Source organism: Plodia interpunctella, chromosome 9 (assembly GCF_027563975.2).
Source record: "Plodia interpunctella isolate USDA-ARS_2022_Savannah chromosome 9, ilPloInte3.2, whole genome shotgun sequence".
Taxonomy (NCBI): Eukaryota; Metazoa; Arthropoda; class Insecta; order Lepidoptera; family Pyralidae; genus Plodia; species Plodia interpunctella.
In genome coordinates this window covers 9,359,809-9,376,657 of record NC_071302.1, presented here as the reverse complement: position 1 = coordinate 9,376,657, position 16,849 = coordinate 9,359,809, and the positions used below count along the sequence as shown (strand labels likewise).

Below are 16,849 nucleotides of genomic sequence, written 5' to 3'. Positions count from 1 at the left end.
TAATTTGTTTCTTTAAAATAGATAGAAAAAGTTATGAAGAAATTAAAGAAGTTTGAGTGGGTGGGGTTTGCTTAGAAAAGGGTGGGGGAGTGGGGATAGCGGAGGGGTGGGTGGCTTCGTGCGTCGAGGCGCGCGGTGCCGCCGGCAGTCGTCTGTGCGCCGCCGACGCGAGAACATCTTAAGAGGAAACTCTGGTTGGCCAACCTTTCAGGCTACATACATCGAGCATCGGAAAACTTTTTCAAAGCGGCACTTATGCCGCTCTTGCATCAGGTAAGTTTTTTAAGTATTGTTTCTTTTTCGTTCTGTATAAATGCTATTCCTGAAATAAATATTGGGATACCACGTTGGTTTTTTCAGAGCCGTTGATAGTTTTCCATAAGGATTCAGGAATGCAATGTGATTTCGTAGTATGAAGTTTATTGTCAAGTTAACCCGTTAATTCTATTAAAACCTGTCTAGATAATTGCTCTCCATTTTTTCCATATCAGAAATTAACTAAGATTTTAGTCCATGCAGTTGACTATACCCACACATTTTTTTTATTTCAGGGTAGGGTATATAGTATATAGGGCATATAGTTTAGAAATGTTTCAGATATTCAGACACTACTCCATCTACCGTCTTTATAATCTTTTTTTAAAAAAGCAAATATAATCTCAGGATACAAGCCGCAGAGGCGGGGGCTCCAACGAGAACCGCAGCTCGCTGGCAGACCTCCTCGGCTTCGAGCAGACTATCGCAGAGCCCGCGGCCGCGCCGATCAACCATCGCAATAATGTAAGTAACTTTTCTTAATTTTCTCATTTGTCGCGTGATATTTTTATTTTTTATATACTAAGTTTGCCTGTTGCGTTACTTATATAAAGATATTTAGAGTATTCGGCATCAAATGCAACGGTAGTAATTTGTAAGGGTAGGTTTCATAAAGGTTTTATTTCCATTCATTATCTACTTTTAAAATCCTATTTCGACTGGTTTTAGCTGTCGCGTTAAGTATCTTGTGAAAAATTGACCAGGGTAATTTTTTTTCATACGCAACGGTTTCTTTTATAAGTGAGGGTAGATTGTAGTTTCGTAATTTATTTTCATTAATTTTCTAGTACCTATTTAAATGTATTTTCAAAAGCATTTAAGAAATTTTGGAAAGCTTTAGTTTTAGTTTTTAATATTTTAAATTTTATGTATCCAAATAAAATGTTTTCTCAGTATTTTTGGTTGCAAGAGCTGAACGATAACTATTCTCCGCTATATCTAAATCATTTGCAAAAGCGGAACTTACTCATAAATACCACTTATTCAAGCAGAAATTTAAACGAGCCGTGAGGCTGTCCAATAAATTATCTAAATGCAGAAAATTGGAACTAACCTCCTAATCTAAATCTTTTAAATTTCTTGGCTGGTAGGACGATATCTGCCTCAAAAAATGCCCTTAGTGCCACAGTCTTAATTTTACTATTATCGCTAGTCATATAAATCGAATAATTTTTTTAGCAAAGGTCCTTCATATTCTCATGTTTTTTCATATTGTAACATAATTTTAGCCGAACATCTGTACCCACTAATCTCTAGTCATATTATACCTACAATGCTTTCAAATAAAATTTATTTTTCCGTATCATAAAATCCTATAAAGACATTGCAATCATATACAAAATTTTTTCATAGTCCCACGTTGGGCGCCAAATTCGTCGCGACAAAAACTATATTCAAATAAGTTGGTCCATAACGCCGCGACGACATCCGGGTGTCGGCGCTAGTGTCAGCCGCCTGCCAACTGAGAGCTATTAATGTGAACCCACTGCCAAATACTCCATGCACTTACTGCGTTTGCATTGGCCCTTCTGTTGTAAATCTATATGGAAATCGTATGGTAATGCGTTGCTGTTAATACTGCTATAGTTTTATTCATTTTGACGCAATTTTGACAAATTTAATTTATTTAGAGTATTATAATTCGATTACTTCTTATAATTCTTGTAATTTCAAAGAGACCTTCAGTTTTTATTATTTAAAGCTAATGTGGTATTCGGCTTTACTTCAAAGGTACTCGATAGATGATACCTGCCTACTTTCAGTTGCCTAGCAATTACTTGGACCTCTACTTCCTTTTAACTATTCCTTCAAGAATAGTTTTTACAGTTCAGTTTTCATAATTTTCGTCCGTCTATAACATTTCCGATGGTTATTTGAACCTTCTTTTTTCATATGCAGTTTATCACAAATTTAATATTTACATTGTAAACTGTCTGTCTTTATTCAAATTTCTTAAAACTACCTCTTTAATACGAGGAAAACTATTATATTGTCCCTAAAGTCCATACAATGCAACCCCATTGCAGTCAATGTTGGAACGTCCGTAAATTAGATCCCCGAGCTCCTAGAGTGCACCCATTGTAACGAAAGCTATTGTACTTAATAATTTGGGACAAAATATATGAGCAATAAATAAACTTGCATTACTTGCCAAGAGGCTCTAAAATCGCAAATCTGTACATCCGAAGTGCATAAGGATACAAGTAGAAAATAAAGAGAGTGCGGAACTGATACATCGCAATCTTAGACTTGTATAATTAATAAAACTTAAAACTGAACCATTACCCTCATTTATCATCGTAATTAAGTCTGTATTTCCAGTTGTCAATTTTTATAAACAAAAATTTAAATCTTTGTATACCTTTAGAAAAATTATCGTTAGCGTTAGCAATTTTCTCACTAAACAACTTTCTCACTACTCGTACAGAGCCATCTATTTAAAACTATGCCCGCTATCGCTCTTCATTTTTTTCTATTGTAATGCTAATTAAAACTGACTAATTATAATAAAATAAGACTAAAATTGTCGAGGAACAACAAAGACAAGGACAAGTGCCTCCTCTGTCCGTAGTCACAGTACCACATCTGTACGGATTATATTCTGTGAGTAGCAATCGCGCTTTTGGCAGCGGCGTTTGGCGGGCCTCGTATTGGCATGCTCCGGCAATTTAATATTATTTGTGTAGGCTGGCCCCGCGTAATCGCCGACCCCGGGATGTCTTTGGAGCAGACACTGCTTTCATGCCGGTTGAGCATTTGTGGCAGATAGCGATCGCGCTGTTAGTTTTTATGGCGGCTTTGTTTGTTTTAGATTTCGATGCTGGAAATCTGTAGTGTTAAATGTAGCTTTAAATGCATTGGAGTCGGGATTTTTAGTTGCTTGAAAATCTCTGCTTAGGTATGCATTTAAAATTTAAGATGTTAGATATGGAGTGTCTGGAATTAATTAAAAACTTATATGTGAAACAAATATTCTTTGAAGGAAACCTTTGGGGATGCTTGCACATTGGTTGCCGGCGTATTTAGTTAAATAATGCTGGTATTGGTCTTCACAAATTAGGAGTCGACGCGCTAAGAATTAAGTGAATACTTTCCACAACATAGTAATAGGTGTTATTATAAGAAATTGTCTATAGGAGACTTAAATCCAACATCAATATTAGCAATAAAACACTTCTAAACCGTAGCAATTAAACATGTTTTAGGCGATCTCACTTGTAGCCAATTCGACATGCCAACTAATCAGTCTTACTTCCAGGACGGTGGGGTGTCGCTGGGCAGCGACGACTGGCGCTGGGAGGAGCCCCGCAGCCCCGAGGTGGCGCACACCCCCCGCGCCCTCGTCCCTCCCAACTGCTTCCCGCCTAGGCATCCCCGGGCTTTCACTAGTTTCAGGTGAGTTTCTCGTGGTTTCTCTGCCTCGTGACTCCCTCTGGAGTAATTTCCGGATTCATTTTATTTTTAGCCAACGACTCCTCAAATTTGTCACGCAATATAATGCACTAGCGTTGTACTTTTATTTTTCAGCTAATGTGGTCTTAATGGAAGCAAGCTAGTAGTCGTGTTACTTAATTAGCACATTTCCAGACGCCAGATATTAAAATAGATCCTAGCTAAATGATAATTTCATTTATATTATATGCGGAGAAAGTTGCGTTTCGGCATTACTCTATTTTCTCCATTCGTGTGATTTATATATATGTCTGTTGCAGTGAGAGCGCCCGCCCTGGCGGAGGCTGGTCGGAGGACTCCGGGGGGCAGGGGCAGGGCATTACGGACCTCGTCGCTTCTTTAGTAAGCGCCATTTTTTAAATTATTGATGCGTGTCCGCTCTGTCTGTTTAATATCGGAATCATTGCCGCCTTGATTGCTATGGAAATCGTATATATCCATGAAAAATAGTCTCTTTCAATCGATATTGGTAAAATTAACTGTACAATTTTTTTTCTCATGCTTGATACATAAGTAGCGCAAATGGTGTTTGTATACCAGTACAGTATAGAGTTGTTTCAGAAGGCCCTCGCGATGCCGGCGGCGAGCGCGCGCGCGCTGCAGACCTCCATACAGGTGCGGCTCAGCTACGAGGGTCTCGAGAAATTGGTGAGAAACTCTCAACGTGGCATGTGGTTGTGTCCTAATTTGATCCTCATCTTTCAGTGTCTTTGAGACGATTAAGGGACACATAGCCTTGTCAGCTATCGGGCAGTTGTTATACATGCTTTTTAACAATTTTGAAAGTGAGATGAAACATTTCGATTCGAGCGGGAATTGAACCCGGCGGGGTGTTCAATTCCGAATCTGTTTTTTTTCTACAAAATGGCATTCGCACATTTTTTTTTATTTCTTGGAATAACTTGTTTATATGAAAGTATATTCTCAGGTGGAGCCGCAGTGGACTGAGCCAGGAACTACTCGAGACGAGCGTGCGCTCACTCGACGTGCGTCGTTTTGTAAGTACATATCGCTTTTGGTTGGTTCGCATTTTTGTTTAATTCTATTGCAAAACTCTTTTCTGGAAGCATTTTCTTTAAAGTGCAAAGTTTTTCTCAACGTTTATCTGAAAGGCCATCATAGCTGTCTTTCGCTTGCTAAGGAACATGATCGCTGCAAACCATTCGTACTAGGAAGAATGTTTCGTATATAGCCCTTTGCTTATTGCCACATGTGGCGATGTATCAATCAATCAATGTGCAATCTACGCAGTTTCATCAGCATCTTAAATATTAACTTATCAGAGCGTTTTTCCGGTTACTTCGCGGCCGTTGAGCGTCGGAGCCCAGGGTCCACTTTCCTATTTTGCAGTCTCCACTTCGCACGGTTGTTTGCATCCCTAATCGTCAGACCAACTTTACCCATAGTTAGCTGGTTCAATAACGTACCATAAGGAAAAAACATTAACGTATACTTTGAAGGTGGCGTGAGTGGGGTCTGGCGGGACGGGACGACGGCGGACAGGGACGCAGCGCGCTGGAGCGGAGCGCTGCCCGCGCGGGTCACTGACCCCAGCGCGGGGTTCTCAGCCAAGGTGTTCCTCGGGGGGCTGCCCTGGGACATCACCGAGCAGGCGCTCTTGCAAGCCTTGAAGCAGTTCCATCCGGTTCGGTGAGTTAAATATACCAACGTATGTTTTTAAGTGGTTCAGTTGTCTGCAAAAGATCAGGCATCCTAGAATATCAGTGAGCTGGGGTTGTTACAGGCTTTTATGCAATGGATCAGTGAGTCCTTTAGCTTGAGATTGATTGGTTTCTCACCTAAGTTTCTCAGGATTCAATAGGCGTTGTTGGTGAAACTCTTAACTGTTTTTTAAATTAATTCATTCTAATTATTCTGACTTAACAAAGCATACCTTGAGGATAATTGTGCAAAGGTTTCTCACTTGTCATTTTTTTCAACTAATTCTTTATTTCAGCGTGGAATGGCCGGGCCAATCGGACGGGGCCGCGATACGGGGTTTCGCGTACGTGACGCTGGACAGTGAGCGCAGAGTTAGGGCGCTGCTGGCTGCTTCTCGTAGGGACCAACACAACTGGTACTACCGCATATCCTCGCGCAAGATGCGAACCAAGGAGGCGAGTAAAATATTAGTTTCATAGTGATAGGTAAACATATTTGCATGCAAGTGTTTAATATTAACTTATCGCAGAAAGTACTTAGCATATAGGTTTTGTTTCCATTTGTTAAAAATCTTTTTCTTTTCAAAAATCCCAAGTCCGGCATTTATGGATTCTTGAAATTTACTTTTTGAGCGGCGGGTATGCTGCGGCACACACGCGTTGCAGACGGCAGAAATAGATGCGGCACCTATACGACCATTTCGAAATGGACGCCTGTGATCATACGGTCTTTACAGGAAGGTCTACCTCACATTAAAACGTGATAGTATATTCCAGGCAGAAGTGATCCCCTGGGCGGTGTCGGACTCTAACTGGGTGAGCGGCGGGTCGGCGCGGCTGGAGCCGGCGCGCACGGTGTTCGTGGGCGCGCTGCACGGCATGCTCAGCGCCGCTGCGCTCGCGCACATCATGAACGAGCTGTTCGGCGGCGTCGTCTACGCTGGTAACTTTCTCGCTCTTTGAAAGGTTTCTCACGATTCAAGTTTTCAGACTATTCAAGACTTGAAATCAGAAGCCTATCTCTATTCGATATTTCTCACTATTCAAGGTTTCTTCCTGTAGTTGCAACGTCGGATGTGTTTGAACACATAGCTGATTATTTCTCATATTTTTTATATACTCTGTGATCTACCACACACTGGCAGTGTGAAAATTTCTTCGATGTTTCCATTTTTAAATATTTTCAAGTTTCCAATAAATAGGCAATCCCACGATTGAGTTGACCTCAAAGTAGAAACTTCTTTATTTTTATATTTTTTAGTTCTAATATGCACTCTTCCCCAGGTATCGACACCGACAAGAACAAGTACCCGATCGGATCGGGCCGCGTCACCTTCAACAACGTGCGCTCCTACATCCGCGCCATCTCCGCCGGCTACGTCGAGATCGTCACCGATAAGTTCTCGAAAAAGGTTGGTTTCTCACTATTTCTCGCCTATAAGTTATCCAAAAAGTTTGGTTTCTCATTTATTTTAAAAACAAATATATTTCTGTTCGAAATAAAATGAAGGAATTAATTTAAATGATAATTTTTTCCTTAAAATAACTACCGACATGACAGTGTAAATGTAAAATGAGATCTGACAGATTAACAACATTTAAGATTGTTGCTAACCTACTAGGTTAGTAGGTATTATATACACCCAGTGTTTCTCCACTTCACTTCATTAGTAATTTAAAAATGTCAGTCCCTCACTAGGAAAACAACAAGTTCTCACTCAATTGGTTTCTCAATAGTATTTGATAGTTCTCTTTATCTGGCATATATTCAAAATAGTAAAATAAAAGCGTCACGATTTTCATGAATTTCGTATTGGGTGCATAATGGGTTGTTAAATACGAAATGTAAATGGTATACTTTTCCAGGTACAAGTGGACCCGTATTTGGAGGACTCCATGTGCTCAGAGTGTAATCTACAGCAGGGACCTTACTTCTGCCGCGAGCCGATGTGCTTTAGGTAATATTTTAGAAATTTTGTGTATTTAATTCTACTCAAGTCTTCACTTTACTAAGCCGTCGCCCGAATATGGCTGTAAAGTTTAAACTTTAAATAAATGGACAACTGCGGACTTACTTCATCTGACGGTAAGTTGAAGGCGTGTGTAAAAGTTAAAGAACTGGCTTGTTAGAAATAGATTAGAGTTAACTTATGTCATTGATAACATTGTTCTCCTAAAGGTGTCTGACGTGAACGTTCTGTTTTTGGACAGATTTAATTGTGGTCTTTAGATCTATTGCAATTGTTTTCGGACAGCTTTAAGATGTTGTCTATAGAGATGTTCGGTGGCAGGTACTTCTGCCGCTCGTGCTGGATGTGGCAGCACTCGGCGGAGCCCCACAAGCCGCTCATGCGCAACTCCAAGGGGCCGCCGGTGTTCCCCGCCAGCATGCCGCGCGTCGAACAGAACATGTACAACGGATTCGCTCCTAGCGAGGGTGAGTTTGTACATTTTACGTTTTATTTTATTTTATGCAGGCATAAGAATGACCATGTAACCCAATTTATTCACAGCTAAAACGAAAAAAGTCTGAGGTTAGAAACAACACTAGGCATAAATAGCGAGGTCCAAATTCCTTACCACACGTTTCTCGGCACATCTAGCTCAACGCAAGTAGAAGTTTCTCAACACTTTTCGTTTAATAAGCGTATTTGTTGACAGGGACCCCGTCCCCAGCCACAAGCGGGACCTCTGGTACGTCGGAACTGGACGCCAGCGCGACCGGCGAGGAGCCCAGCGAGGGCTGGTCGCTGCACTAGCGCGGACCGGACCGGACCGGGCAGACCGGACGGACCGGACCGGACAGTCGGAGCCACGCACGTGGCGTGTTGTCGAGCTGCTATTAAGTTGGGCGCTCTGCCAGCATTAGCTTTTATTAGACTAAGGTTGATTTTTAGGCTGATTTTTATAACCTTTTATACCACATTTTTACTTTCAAAATTTTCGTCCCTATACTATTTTTACTTTTCCAGCTTCGGGCTGAACTTAATTTCTGCACATATGGTTCTTAGAACCACATTTCCGTATAGAGAACTTAACAGATCAACATAGATTTTTGTCGCGTGAGATTTAGACTTCAAGTAAGATTAGCTTTCAAGTAAGTCTTACAGTAGCGTTATAAACATCAGCCTCACTACTTTGCCATACTAAATGTAAATGTTAGTAGGTTCAGAGTTAGTGGACATACCAATCGTTTCGTTGATTTGTTTGAATGACTTTGTTTTATAATCAATAGCTTTCCGAGATCTAATACATTTCAGTGTCTTCAATACATTTGTCAGCAGAAAATGTTAGTTTCTGATATATTGAAACAAATATTCCCTTACTGACAAACTTTCAACATCTGCATTGGAAAGCCTACTTTTGTAGCTGATTTATATTGTATACGATGAAGTATATTATGTTTATATATTATAGTAATACGTCTTCAGCGTAGTAATGTTCCTTAGATCAATTACATGTGCCTACATAGAAATTGTGATTTTAACGTATGTTTTAAAGGTGCCTGTTTTTAGCCCGATAGAATGAATAATTTTAAAATTTTTAATGGGCTTTTAAAATTGTATAATCGAGGATTTTATAGATTTTAGGCGAACTCAACTAAAATATCAAATGTTGATTTTACAAGTGCTTTGTTCGTTTCGGACCTACTCTAATGTTATCTGAAAATATATTGTATAAACCAAACTGTTTTTCAATGTTAGCCCACAAACTTTCCGCATCTGCCTTAAACCCCAACCCACACTCTTTACCATTTAGGCTGCAACAGGCCAAACAAAGAATACTATTTTTGATCTTTATTTGCAAACACGGTAAACAAATATTTACATATTTACAAAATATTTATAAAATTTCACAAGAGGGTGCTCCCGTCTCACTAGGGCCGCCACATGTAAGACTAAATTTAAAATGTGAAAAACTAAATTTAAAAACCACTTAAACATGAGATGGTGCGGCTAGTGTGAGGGTGGCCCCAATCTTACAGCTAGTGACTTTAACTGCGTGACATTGTACAGTTCATAGAATAACTAAGCATTTGCAGTAATAAAATGGTAGCTTAATTTCAAGTCAAATCTATTTTACAGATTCTACCTAATTAAAGAGTAAACATGATATTACACTACCGCCATCTAACGGCGAGTAGTCTCGTACACAAAAATGAATCCACAGTATATGAAAACCATATATATATGAATCAGATGTGAGCGTTAAGATGGCGGGACCAAGTCTCCAATTCAGGATATAACACACCAAGGTGTTTGTACTATAAATGTACTATTTGTACCCTTAACCAACTCCGCGATACGCGATATTTGTATAAAAATCTAAATTTTTGCTCTTTGTATTTAAATCGGTAGGTAGATATGAGTCTAAGAATTATGAATAAGTTTCCACATAAAAAAATTCTATGTTTTAATCACGTAACTTAAATTTGGTACCTACAATTATTGCAAGTGGAGTACATACCAGTACATATGTAGTACTAAGTTTTCGGATGTAAATAACCTGCCTCTGACTAGTGCTTCCAGAAGATCCCGCCATATTGACGTCAAAGTGGCGGGACCAGGGACCTCTTCATCTACTTTTATTACCTTTAGAGGTACAAATGTCTGGTTAAGGGTACAAATAGTACATTTATAGTCCAAACACCTTGATGTGCTATATTCTGAATTGGAGACTTGGTCCCGCCATCTTAACGCTCACAAATCAGATTAGTATCAGTATCAAACTCGTAACATGAGTAAGGGAAGTAACCAGTCATTCGATTTGTTATAGGTACATGAATTTATATTTCATTAAATTAATAAGTATAGCGCACACTAGAAGCAATCGGTTTTTGAGAATACATACAAGAGGGCACTGTGTCCTCTTGTCTGGCAACACTAGGTGTTATTAGATTTGGTATTGCAATAACAAAAATTTGAGTTTGTTAAAATTTAGTTTTTTAATAGACTGTATATGTGATATTACAAGTAAATTGATATTTAAATATTCTCCGAAAATGTACTGCTATTGGTGTGCGCTGAATATAGGCATAATGTCTTCCGGTAAGGGTTCTTAATATCGAGAAATTTTGTGCTCCTACCCCCTTACTGATAAAAATGTTATTTTATATGATTAGGCTCGAAATAATTTTTGTTTTATCTAGGTCTAACAATGTCAGATACCGATGGGAGAGAGAGGGACAAAACATAACTATTCCAAGCCTAATCTTAAACAAATAACATTATCGTAACGTTTGGGATAAATACTCAAAATCCGAAATGAACGAACCCCAAAAGTATATATCCGAGAATTGTCTATGACTTAAGATCATAAATAAATGGACAATACTCAACGGCCCACACTAAGCACTAAGCTTGTATCGTGGGTCCGATGAACACAAACACAGAAACTGGTACAAGTACAAATTTGCCCATTCTGGGAATCTAACCCATGACCTACAGTTAGCGGGCGGGCGTGGTGACCACTACGCCGCGGAGGTCGCCAGTTGATAGGTGATGTACCCAAAAGGGAGTGTGACAAAATTTCACATAATAAACTAAAAAATACCTGAAGATATTACGCCTAAAGGTGCGTCACACATAACATTGTTACATAACATCAGATCTGGCTGTATATTCTGCTAACGTAAAATTCCTGTGTTTACTATTCGCAATCGTGTCTAAATGGTCATTTAATAGTAGTATTCAGTCTTGTTAAATACACAAATGTTTAACTTTAGCAGAATAGACTTAACTTTCATGAACTCTTTGGCCGCACTGTCGCGTCAAGTTTCCTAGGAATGCTTTTTAAAATTCCACACCGCGGAGTACGTCAGGTATGTGTAGCCATACATACCTGACGAAATATTTCTATCTCTTTCGCCATGTATGAAAATCTCTCTATGTGCGAAAGGATACAACTCACGCCAACCATTTCGAAGTTTATGGCTTCACGAATCTAATAGATAGTCTATTGCGAATGGAGCAATAAACTTTATTCACTCTCGATAGCGTGGCCATAGAGTAACAAAAGTTTGGAATGTTCTTGTTATGTAACAGCTGTGTGGAGGCACCTTAATACCTTAACCCTCAGTCGAAGCTCATGCTCATGTCCGAGGTGTTGGTGCGGTCGTGGCGGGGGGTCGCGGGGGTGAGGGGCGTGGGCGGCACCGCCACTTCCGGGAACGGAAACTGAGGGATCTCGTCGTTGCCGAACACTGAAAAAAAAAAAAAAAACAAATCATCAAAATTGTAGTCAGCCTGGAACTGGTCTGGAAGCGAAAGAAAAACAAAAGTCGCGCCAGCTGTTTCTCGTCCAACGCAGATTGTAAAAGTCAATCAAGGGACAGAGCTACACTCACCAGCCTGCGAAGCGTCCAGCCTCTCCAGAATAGCGTCGAGCAGAGTGCTGGCCACCACCAGGTCCGGGTCGCGTGCCAGCGCCGCGTGCGCCGCGCGCGCCGCGTCCGCGTCCCGCCCCAGCAGCGCCAGGCACAGCGCCTGCGCCGCTAGCGTCTGCGGTCTGACATAAACATTTACGCACTGAATATTTGCAAATTAAAGTAAGAGAAGAAATTCAGATTAAAAGGTCATTTGTCGTCTAGAATGTAAAAGTTAAGAGATATTCATTTAAAAGTATTATTATTCATAGACGACATTATCATACTTTCACCAACGTTCAAAAACATTTTGAAGGATGTAAATTACTATGAAAATGTTTCGGACCTGGCTGGACGAAGGCTTAGGGCTCTGGTGTGCCAGGTAAGTCCCTCGTTGGGTCTACCCAGCGCCCGGCCTGCGTGTCCTAGTGCGTCTAAGGTGGGCGCCCACCGTGCGTCCAGCTGGGAACAATAATCACAACATTACATTGGTATTAACTATCTTCATAAATTTAGTACTTTTTTAATATATAGCATTCAACCTTTATTCTTGATGTCTCCAGGCTGTATCAGCTTATATCTAAGCACTTTTTCAGTTGTATCCTCAGCTGCAATGCAAGGGCCTGCTTTCTTATTGTATAATCTTCTCTTCCTAGTTTTTGTCTTTAGTAATCAAACCATTGGCACGTATATACCTTGACCACATAAAACCAGCACTCTTATATTCAGGTAAACCCCATTTAGAGTTATATGGTTTGCCTTTTCCGCCAGCATCAGGTTACAAAGCCAGACACTTGTTTATATAATTTTCCCCGGGATATGAAAAGATATTGCTTGCTATAAACATATAGGAACAAAACATTCTTTTTCAGCTTCATTCGATCGATGTGTTCTCTCTGTGTCCACTTTTAGTTTACACACTTAAAATTATTACATCCAATTCAAAACAAAACAATAAATAATAACAATAACATTTATTGAGTCAATCAGGTGACACCCTCACCTCGTCAAGGTCCTTCTCATCCCTGGCGATGTCGAGCGCGCGCAGCAGCAGCGTCCTGGCGGCGCGGAAGTCGCCGGCCGCGAAGGCCGCGGCGCCCGCTTCGTGCGCGACGTGCGCGTTGTGCACGAGCGCGTGCACGCTGCCCCAGCGGCACTTGTTCTCGCGCTCCGGGTCCGGGCCCGGCGGCTCCGAACACTAAATGTAGTTGTCCCGGGCATCGGTTGGACAAAGTTAGAATGTGTTTTGTTGGGAACAGTATTTGCGCTTCCTTATATACATATTAATTATTAAAACAAACTGGAGGAGGCCTATACCCAAGAGGGATCCATTCTCAGTGAACTAACACACTAACATCATAAAATAATTACTTAATACAAAAATAAAAGAAACTGTAAATGTAAAAAATAACAAGAAACTAATAAGAAATAAATAAGATCTATTAAATCATATTAAAATATAAGATAGGAGTAACCAATAATATTAACTAAAACTTTAGACTAACACTATTATATAAGATAAAACAACTGGGAATTGGATAAATAAAGGCTTTTTTATTTTTTATTTATTTATTTTATATACATATTAATAAAAAAAACAAAGTCCTCTGTCTCGTCTGTCTATTCGCGATAAACTACTGAATTGTCATGCGGTTTTCACCAATAGATAGTGTGATTCCTAAGGACGGTTAAGGTGTATAATTTATTCTTACACGAGCGAAGCCGGAACTGGCGATTAATAAACAATAAATTGGTTAAAGAAGAATGGGTATGGGATTTTATGAAATACTAAAAGTAGATACGACAGTTGGAATATAAAATACTCACGTCAACTCCATGGTCCAACGCTGCGGCCCTGGCGAGGAATTTGGCACACATTGTGGGGTTGTTGAGTAACGAACACTCCACACCGACATACAGCGGCGGCAGGTGACAGCCCGTCATCAGCTGGCTGGCCTGTCAGCAAAAGACCTTGTTGTTTTACTATACATCACAAAAATTATTACAAACTTACATTTGTCGCTACACTACATACAAAATGATAACATAGGCCTGCAAATATAGGTTTGTCAAACCTCTGTGCGGGAGTTCATCTAGCATTTGGCTAGTTTTAAGTGTATCAGCTGACCTTGAAGTAGGCGGCCATGGCTTGGTCATGTTCGCTGTCCCGCGCGAAGCTGTGTCCGTATAGCAGCCACACGCAACCGGCGCCGGGCTCCAAGCTCTTCGCTTTGCTTAGATAGCGACGCGCGAATTCGCTTTTACCTGCAGGAATAGATAATATTTTTTAACGAATAAACCAAAAACTACCAAACCGATTTTGATGAAATTTGTGAGTGCGGTGTGTGGTTCGCGCAGCAGCTAAGAGACAACAATAGCATTCCCTAAGAGTGTTTATGTCAGATCAGGCCGTAAAATCACAGCTGAATCTATAAAATATTTAGGTTAGTATTAAAGCGAACGATTTTGAGGCGTCTCAGTTAAGAATATATAACCTTACGCTCAGGGCTAAATAATTTTATTGATACAACAGTACAAGATTATTACTTAAAGCAGATATATTTTCGAAGCCTGTGTCAGGACGAACTCACCGATAAGATAATAATAGCATCCAACAGCGAACCATGACGTCCATTCCTGAGGGTACGCATCCACTAGAGTGTGCGCGAAGGAAAATAGCTCTGCACTCTTCTTGAGCTCCACGAGACAGGCGGCGCGGACGGGCACGCAGCCCCAGGGGTCGCGGAGCGCCGCCAGCGCCTGCCTCCACTTGGCGGCGCCGCACAGCCGCCGCGCCAGGCACGACGACGCTTCCAGAGTGCGCGACCGGACCGTCTCCACTTCTTGGCTCATCTGATTCAGATTTATTTTCGCAAGTCACAGGTATGAAGCTGTTACGTAGATAAATAATAATGTGTCGGGTTGTATATATACAGGGTGCAGACTTCGCTCGGGTAAAACCATTATAAAGTGCACACAAACACACCATTGGGGAAAGCCACAAAAAATCCGTCCAGTAGTTTTTGAGTTACTCGTGTTTATATAGACAGACAACAGTGAATTCTTTTTATAATATATAAGGATTTATTTATTTTGCTTTATATATACTAGGTACATAATGCATCATGATGTTTATAAATATAATGAAGTGGTAAGATCGAAACCTTGGATAAATCCTTTATATGAAGTGTCAAATTAATATTCAGCTCTAAAATAGTAAACAATACTTTTTATACCGAAATTCCCTCTACAGTGACGCCTGTAAGTAAACACTCACTGGACAATCCATAGGAGGGGGAATGGCTGCAGCGAAATTCCCTGTACAGTGACGCCTGTAAGTAAATACTCACTGGACAATCCATAGGAGGGGGAATGGCTGCAGCGGAGGATGGAGTGTACCGCTGTATTCGCTCGTGGTAAGCTCTCCGTACAAGGATACCTTCTGCTGCGCTGAGCTGTTGGCTGATAGGTAGGGCTTCTATCAGGTCCATTTCTGGAAACAAAAACCATTTATAATGACAGATTTCAAAATAAAGGCTTTGGAGTTCTTTGACAAATAGATTTTTCCAACTAACCTTGCCTAGGTGTGAGAGCATGTTGCTCCAGCAGCAAGTCTAGGGCTTCATAACAGGCACAGTCTGCTCTCAGAGCGGAAGCTAGCGCCTCAGCGGCTGCCTCTCTCCGCTCCAAACATGACAGTGCTTTTGCTTGCCACACTAACACACCTGCTAGAGCTCGCTGTGAATGGAGAGTTTAATACAGAATATTCTAAAATCAAAAAGTAAGATATGTTAAAAAAGAAAAATATTTTAAAATAGATTTGATTTATTCATGCACATATTGTACAATGCATCTTTGTTGTTTAAAAACTAGATTTAAATAAAGATATCAATTAATATCAGTGATAGAAAGTGAATCAACTAGAACTTTCAGAGCTGCCTGAAATACACTCAACAGATGCAAAAATCTGCCTGTTTATAATTAAATGAATAAACTAAAGATTCTATAATATATTCTATAATAATTATAAAATAGTTTTAGCATAGGTTCTTAGACTAGGCTTAATATGAAATGTTCAGTATTAAATGGGCTGTAATGTATATTCAGTAATATGTTGTGTAAAACTCACATTATGTGTTTGATCTGTGTTCCGAGGTTCAAGCAGTGCTGGATCACATTCCTCTAGCATATTCAGCGCAGTTGCAGGTTCTTTGGCAGCTAGGAATGCTCTCATCACTACTCCAAGACATAACAAGTGTCTCCTAGAAAATGAATTTTAATATTTTATAATGACAAATTCACATATGAAAACACATATGCTCTGGTACAGTACACAAAACTAACAACAATAAAATATGTATTTGGCAACAAAATGCAATCTTCAAATAAGAGGGCATAGTGAGAAAGTGAAACTAAAACATGTGTATTTTGTATATTATGGGCAGGTGTTATGTTTATTTGGTTATAGATGGAATAGTAATGTAGGTAACACTTTACTTGTGTAAGCCCCTTGTAGTGACTGCATGGGCTGCTCTGTGAAGTTCTCCCCGTGCTAGCATCGCACTGGCCAAGAGCCAGATATCATCCCCACTCGCCTGACCCATTCCGCTGCCGGCAGCAGCCGCTGCATCAGCCCAAAAGAACGCACTAGTCCATTGTCCCTAAATAATCAACATTAATAACATTATCAGTTATATCATCGTGAAAAGGACAGGGAAACATTATCAACAAGTATATCTTACCAATTCTGAATATTGCTTTACAAGATATCTCATAAAATCAATGTTCAAGCATTCCACATTAGCGGCAGATTCTGCTTTCGCCATTGTTAATAGCAATTTAAGATATTATAAATGAATGGTGAAGTAAGGTAAAACAAGAGTTAAATCGTTTTTTAACTGTAATAAAGCGTAAATATATTTCTATTATCGCAAAACCGCTATGTACTCAGAATGTTGCGATTCGGTTTTAGTATTTATTTTTGTTATGACATAAGACATTTGATTGTATTGCTTCAGCCATGCTGATAGTAGAATTGACGTTGAATGTCACTCAA

The 16,849-nt window shown here is 40.0% G+C and overlaps 2 protein-coding genes across 5 annotated transcripts; one reads left to right on the top strand and one right to left on the bottom strand.

Moving 5' to 3' along the window:
- Nucleotides 1-108: 108 nt before the first annotated feature.
- On the top strand, nucleotides 109-9,110 carry orb (oo18 RNA-binding protein). 4 transcript variants are annotated; one of them, XM_053749995.2, is made up of 13 exons: nucleotides 109-273; nucleotides 664-780; nucleotides 3,575-3,711; nucleotides 4,029-4,110; nucleotides 4,330-4,416; nucleotides 4,697-4,766; nucleotides 5,229-5,418; nucleotides 5,726-5,885; nucleotides 6,207-6,372; nucleotides 6,714-6,841; nucleotides 7,296-7,387; nucleotides 7,705-7,866; nucleotides 8,091-9,110. In XM_053749995.2, the coding sequence occupies exons 1-12, from the start codon at nucleotides 256-258 to the stop codon at nucleotides 7,859-7,861; spliced, it is 1,404 nt and encodes a 467-aa protein (XP_053605970.1). In that variant the 5' UTR covers nucleotides 109-255; the 3' UTR covers nucleotides 7,862-7,866; nucleotides 8,091-9,110. The 4 variants fall into 4 exon arrangements, with proteins under 4 accessions (XP_053605970.1, XP_053605969.1, XP_053605967.1 ...); XM_053749994.2 differs by having other exon boundaries at nucleotides 110-273; nucleotides 4,333-4,416; nucleotides 7,721-7,866; XM_053749992.2 differs by having other exon boundaries at nucleotides 115-273; nucleotides 7,721-7,866.
- A 101-nt stretch (nucleotides 9,111-9,211) lies between these two features.
- Nucleotides 9,212-16,803, bottom strand: Cdc16 (Cell division cycle 16). The gene is made up of 12 exons (XM_053749750.1): nucleotides 16,536-16,803; nucleotides 16,291-16,454; nucleotides 15,923-16,055; nucleotides 15,369-15,531; nucleotides 15,144-15,286; nucleotides 14,385-14,646; nucleotides 13,922-14,058; nucleotides 13,621-13,749; nucleotides 12,797-12,991; nucleotides 12,140-12,255; nucleotides 11,776-11,936; nucleotides 9,212-11,631 (listed from the first exon to the last, which is right to left on the bottom strand). Exons 1-12 carry the CDS (start codon nucleotides 16,617-16,619, stop codon nucleotides 11,504-11,506), a joined length of 1,815 nt encoding a protein of 604 aa, XP_053605725.1. The 5' UTR covers nucleotides 16,620-16,803; the 3' UTR covers nucleotides 9,212-11,503.
- Nucleotides 16,804-16,849: the final 46 nt, after the last annotated feature.

What these genes read in the sequence shown, in the direction of transcription:
- orb (XM_053749992.2), top strand. An exon ending in AAGCAGTTCCATCCGGTTCG is followed by an intron (nt 5,419 to 5,725) that starts GTGAGTTAAATA and finishes TCTTTATTTCAG; the next exon opens with CGTGGAATGGCCGGGCCAAT. An exon ending in CGCGAGCCGATGTGCTTTAG is followed by an intron (nt 7,388 to 7,720) that starts GTAATATTTTAG and finishes GTTCGGTGGCAG; the next exon opens with GTACTTCTGCCGCTCGTGCT.
- Cdc16 (XM_053749750.1), bottom strand. Translation starts at nt 16,619, where the DNA reads ATGGCGAAAGCAGAATCTGCCGCTAATGTGGAATGCTTGAACATTGAT. An exon ending in CCATGGCCGCCTACTTCAAG is followed by an intron (nt 13,750 to 13,921) that starts GTCAGCTGATAC and finishes TTTTGCTGACAG; the next exon opens with GCCAGCCAGCTGATGACGGG. An exon ending in GCTGGACGCTTCGCAGGCTG is followed by an intron (nt 11,632 to 11,775) that starts GTGAGTGTAGCT and finishes TTTTTTTTTCAG; the next exon opens with TGTTCGGCAACGACGAGATC.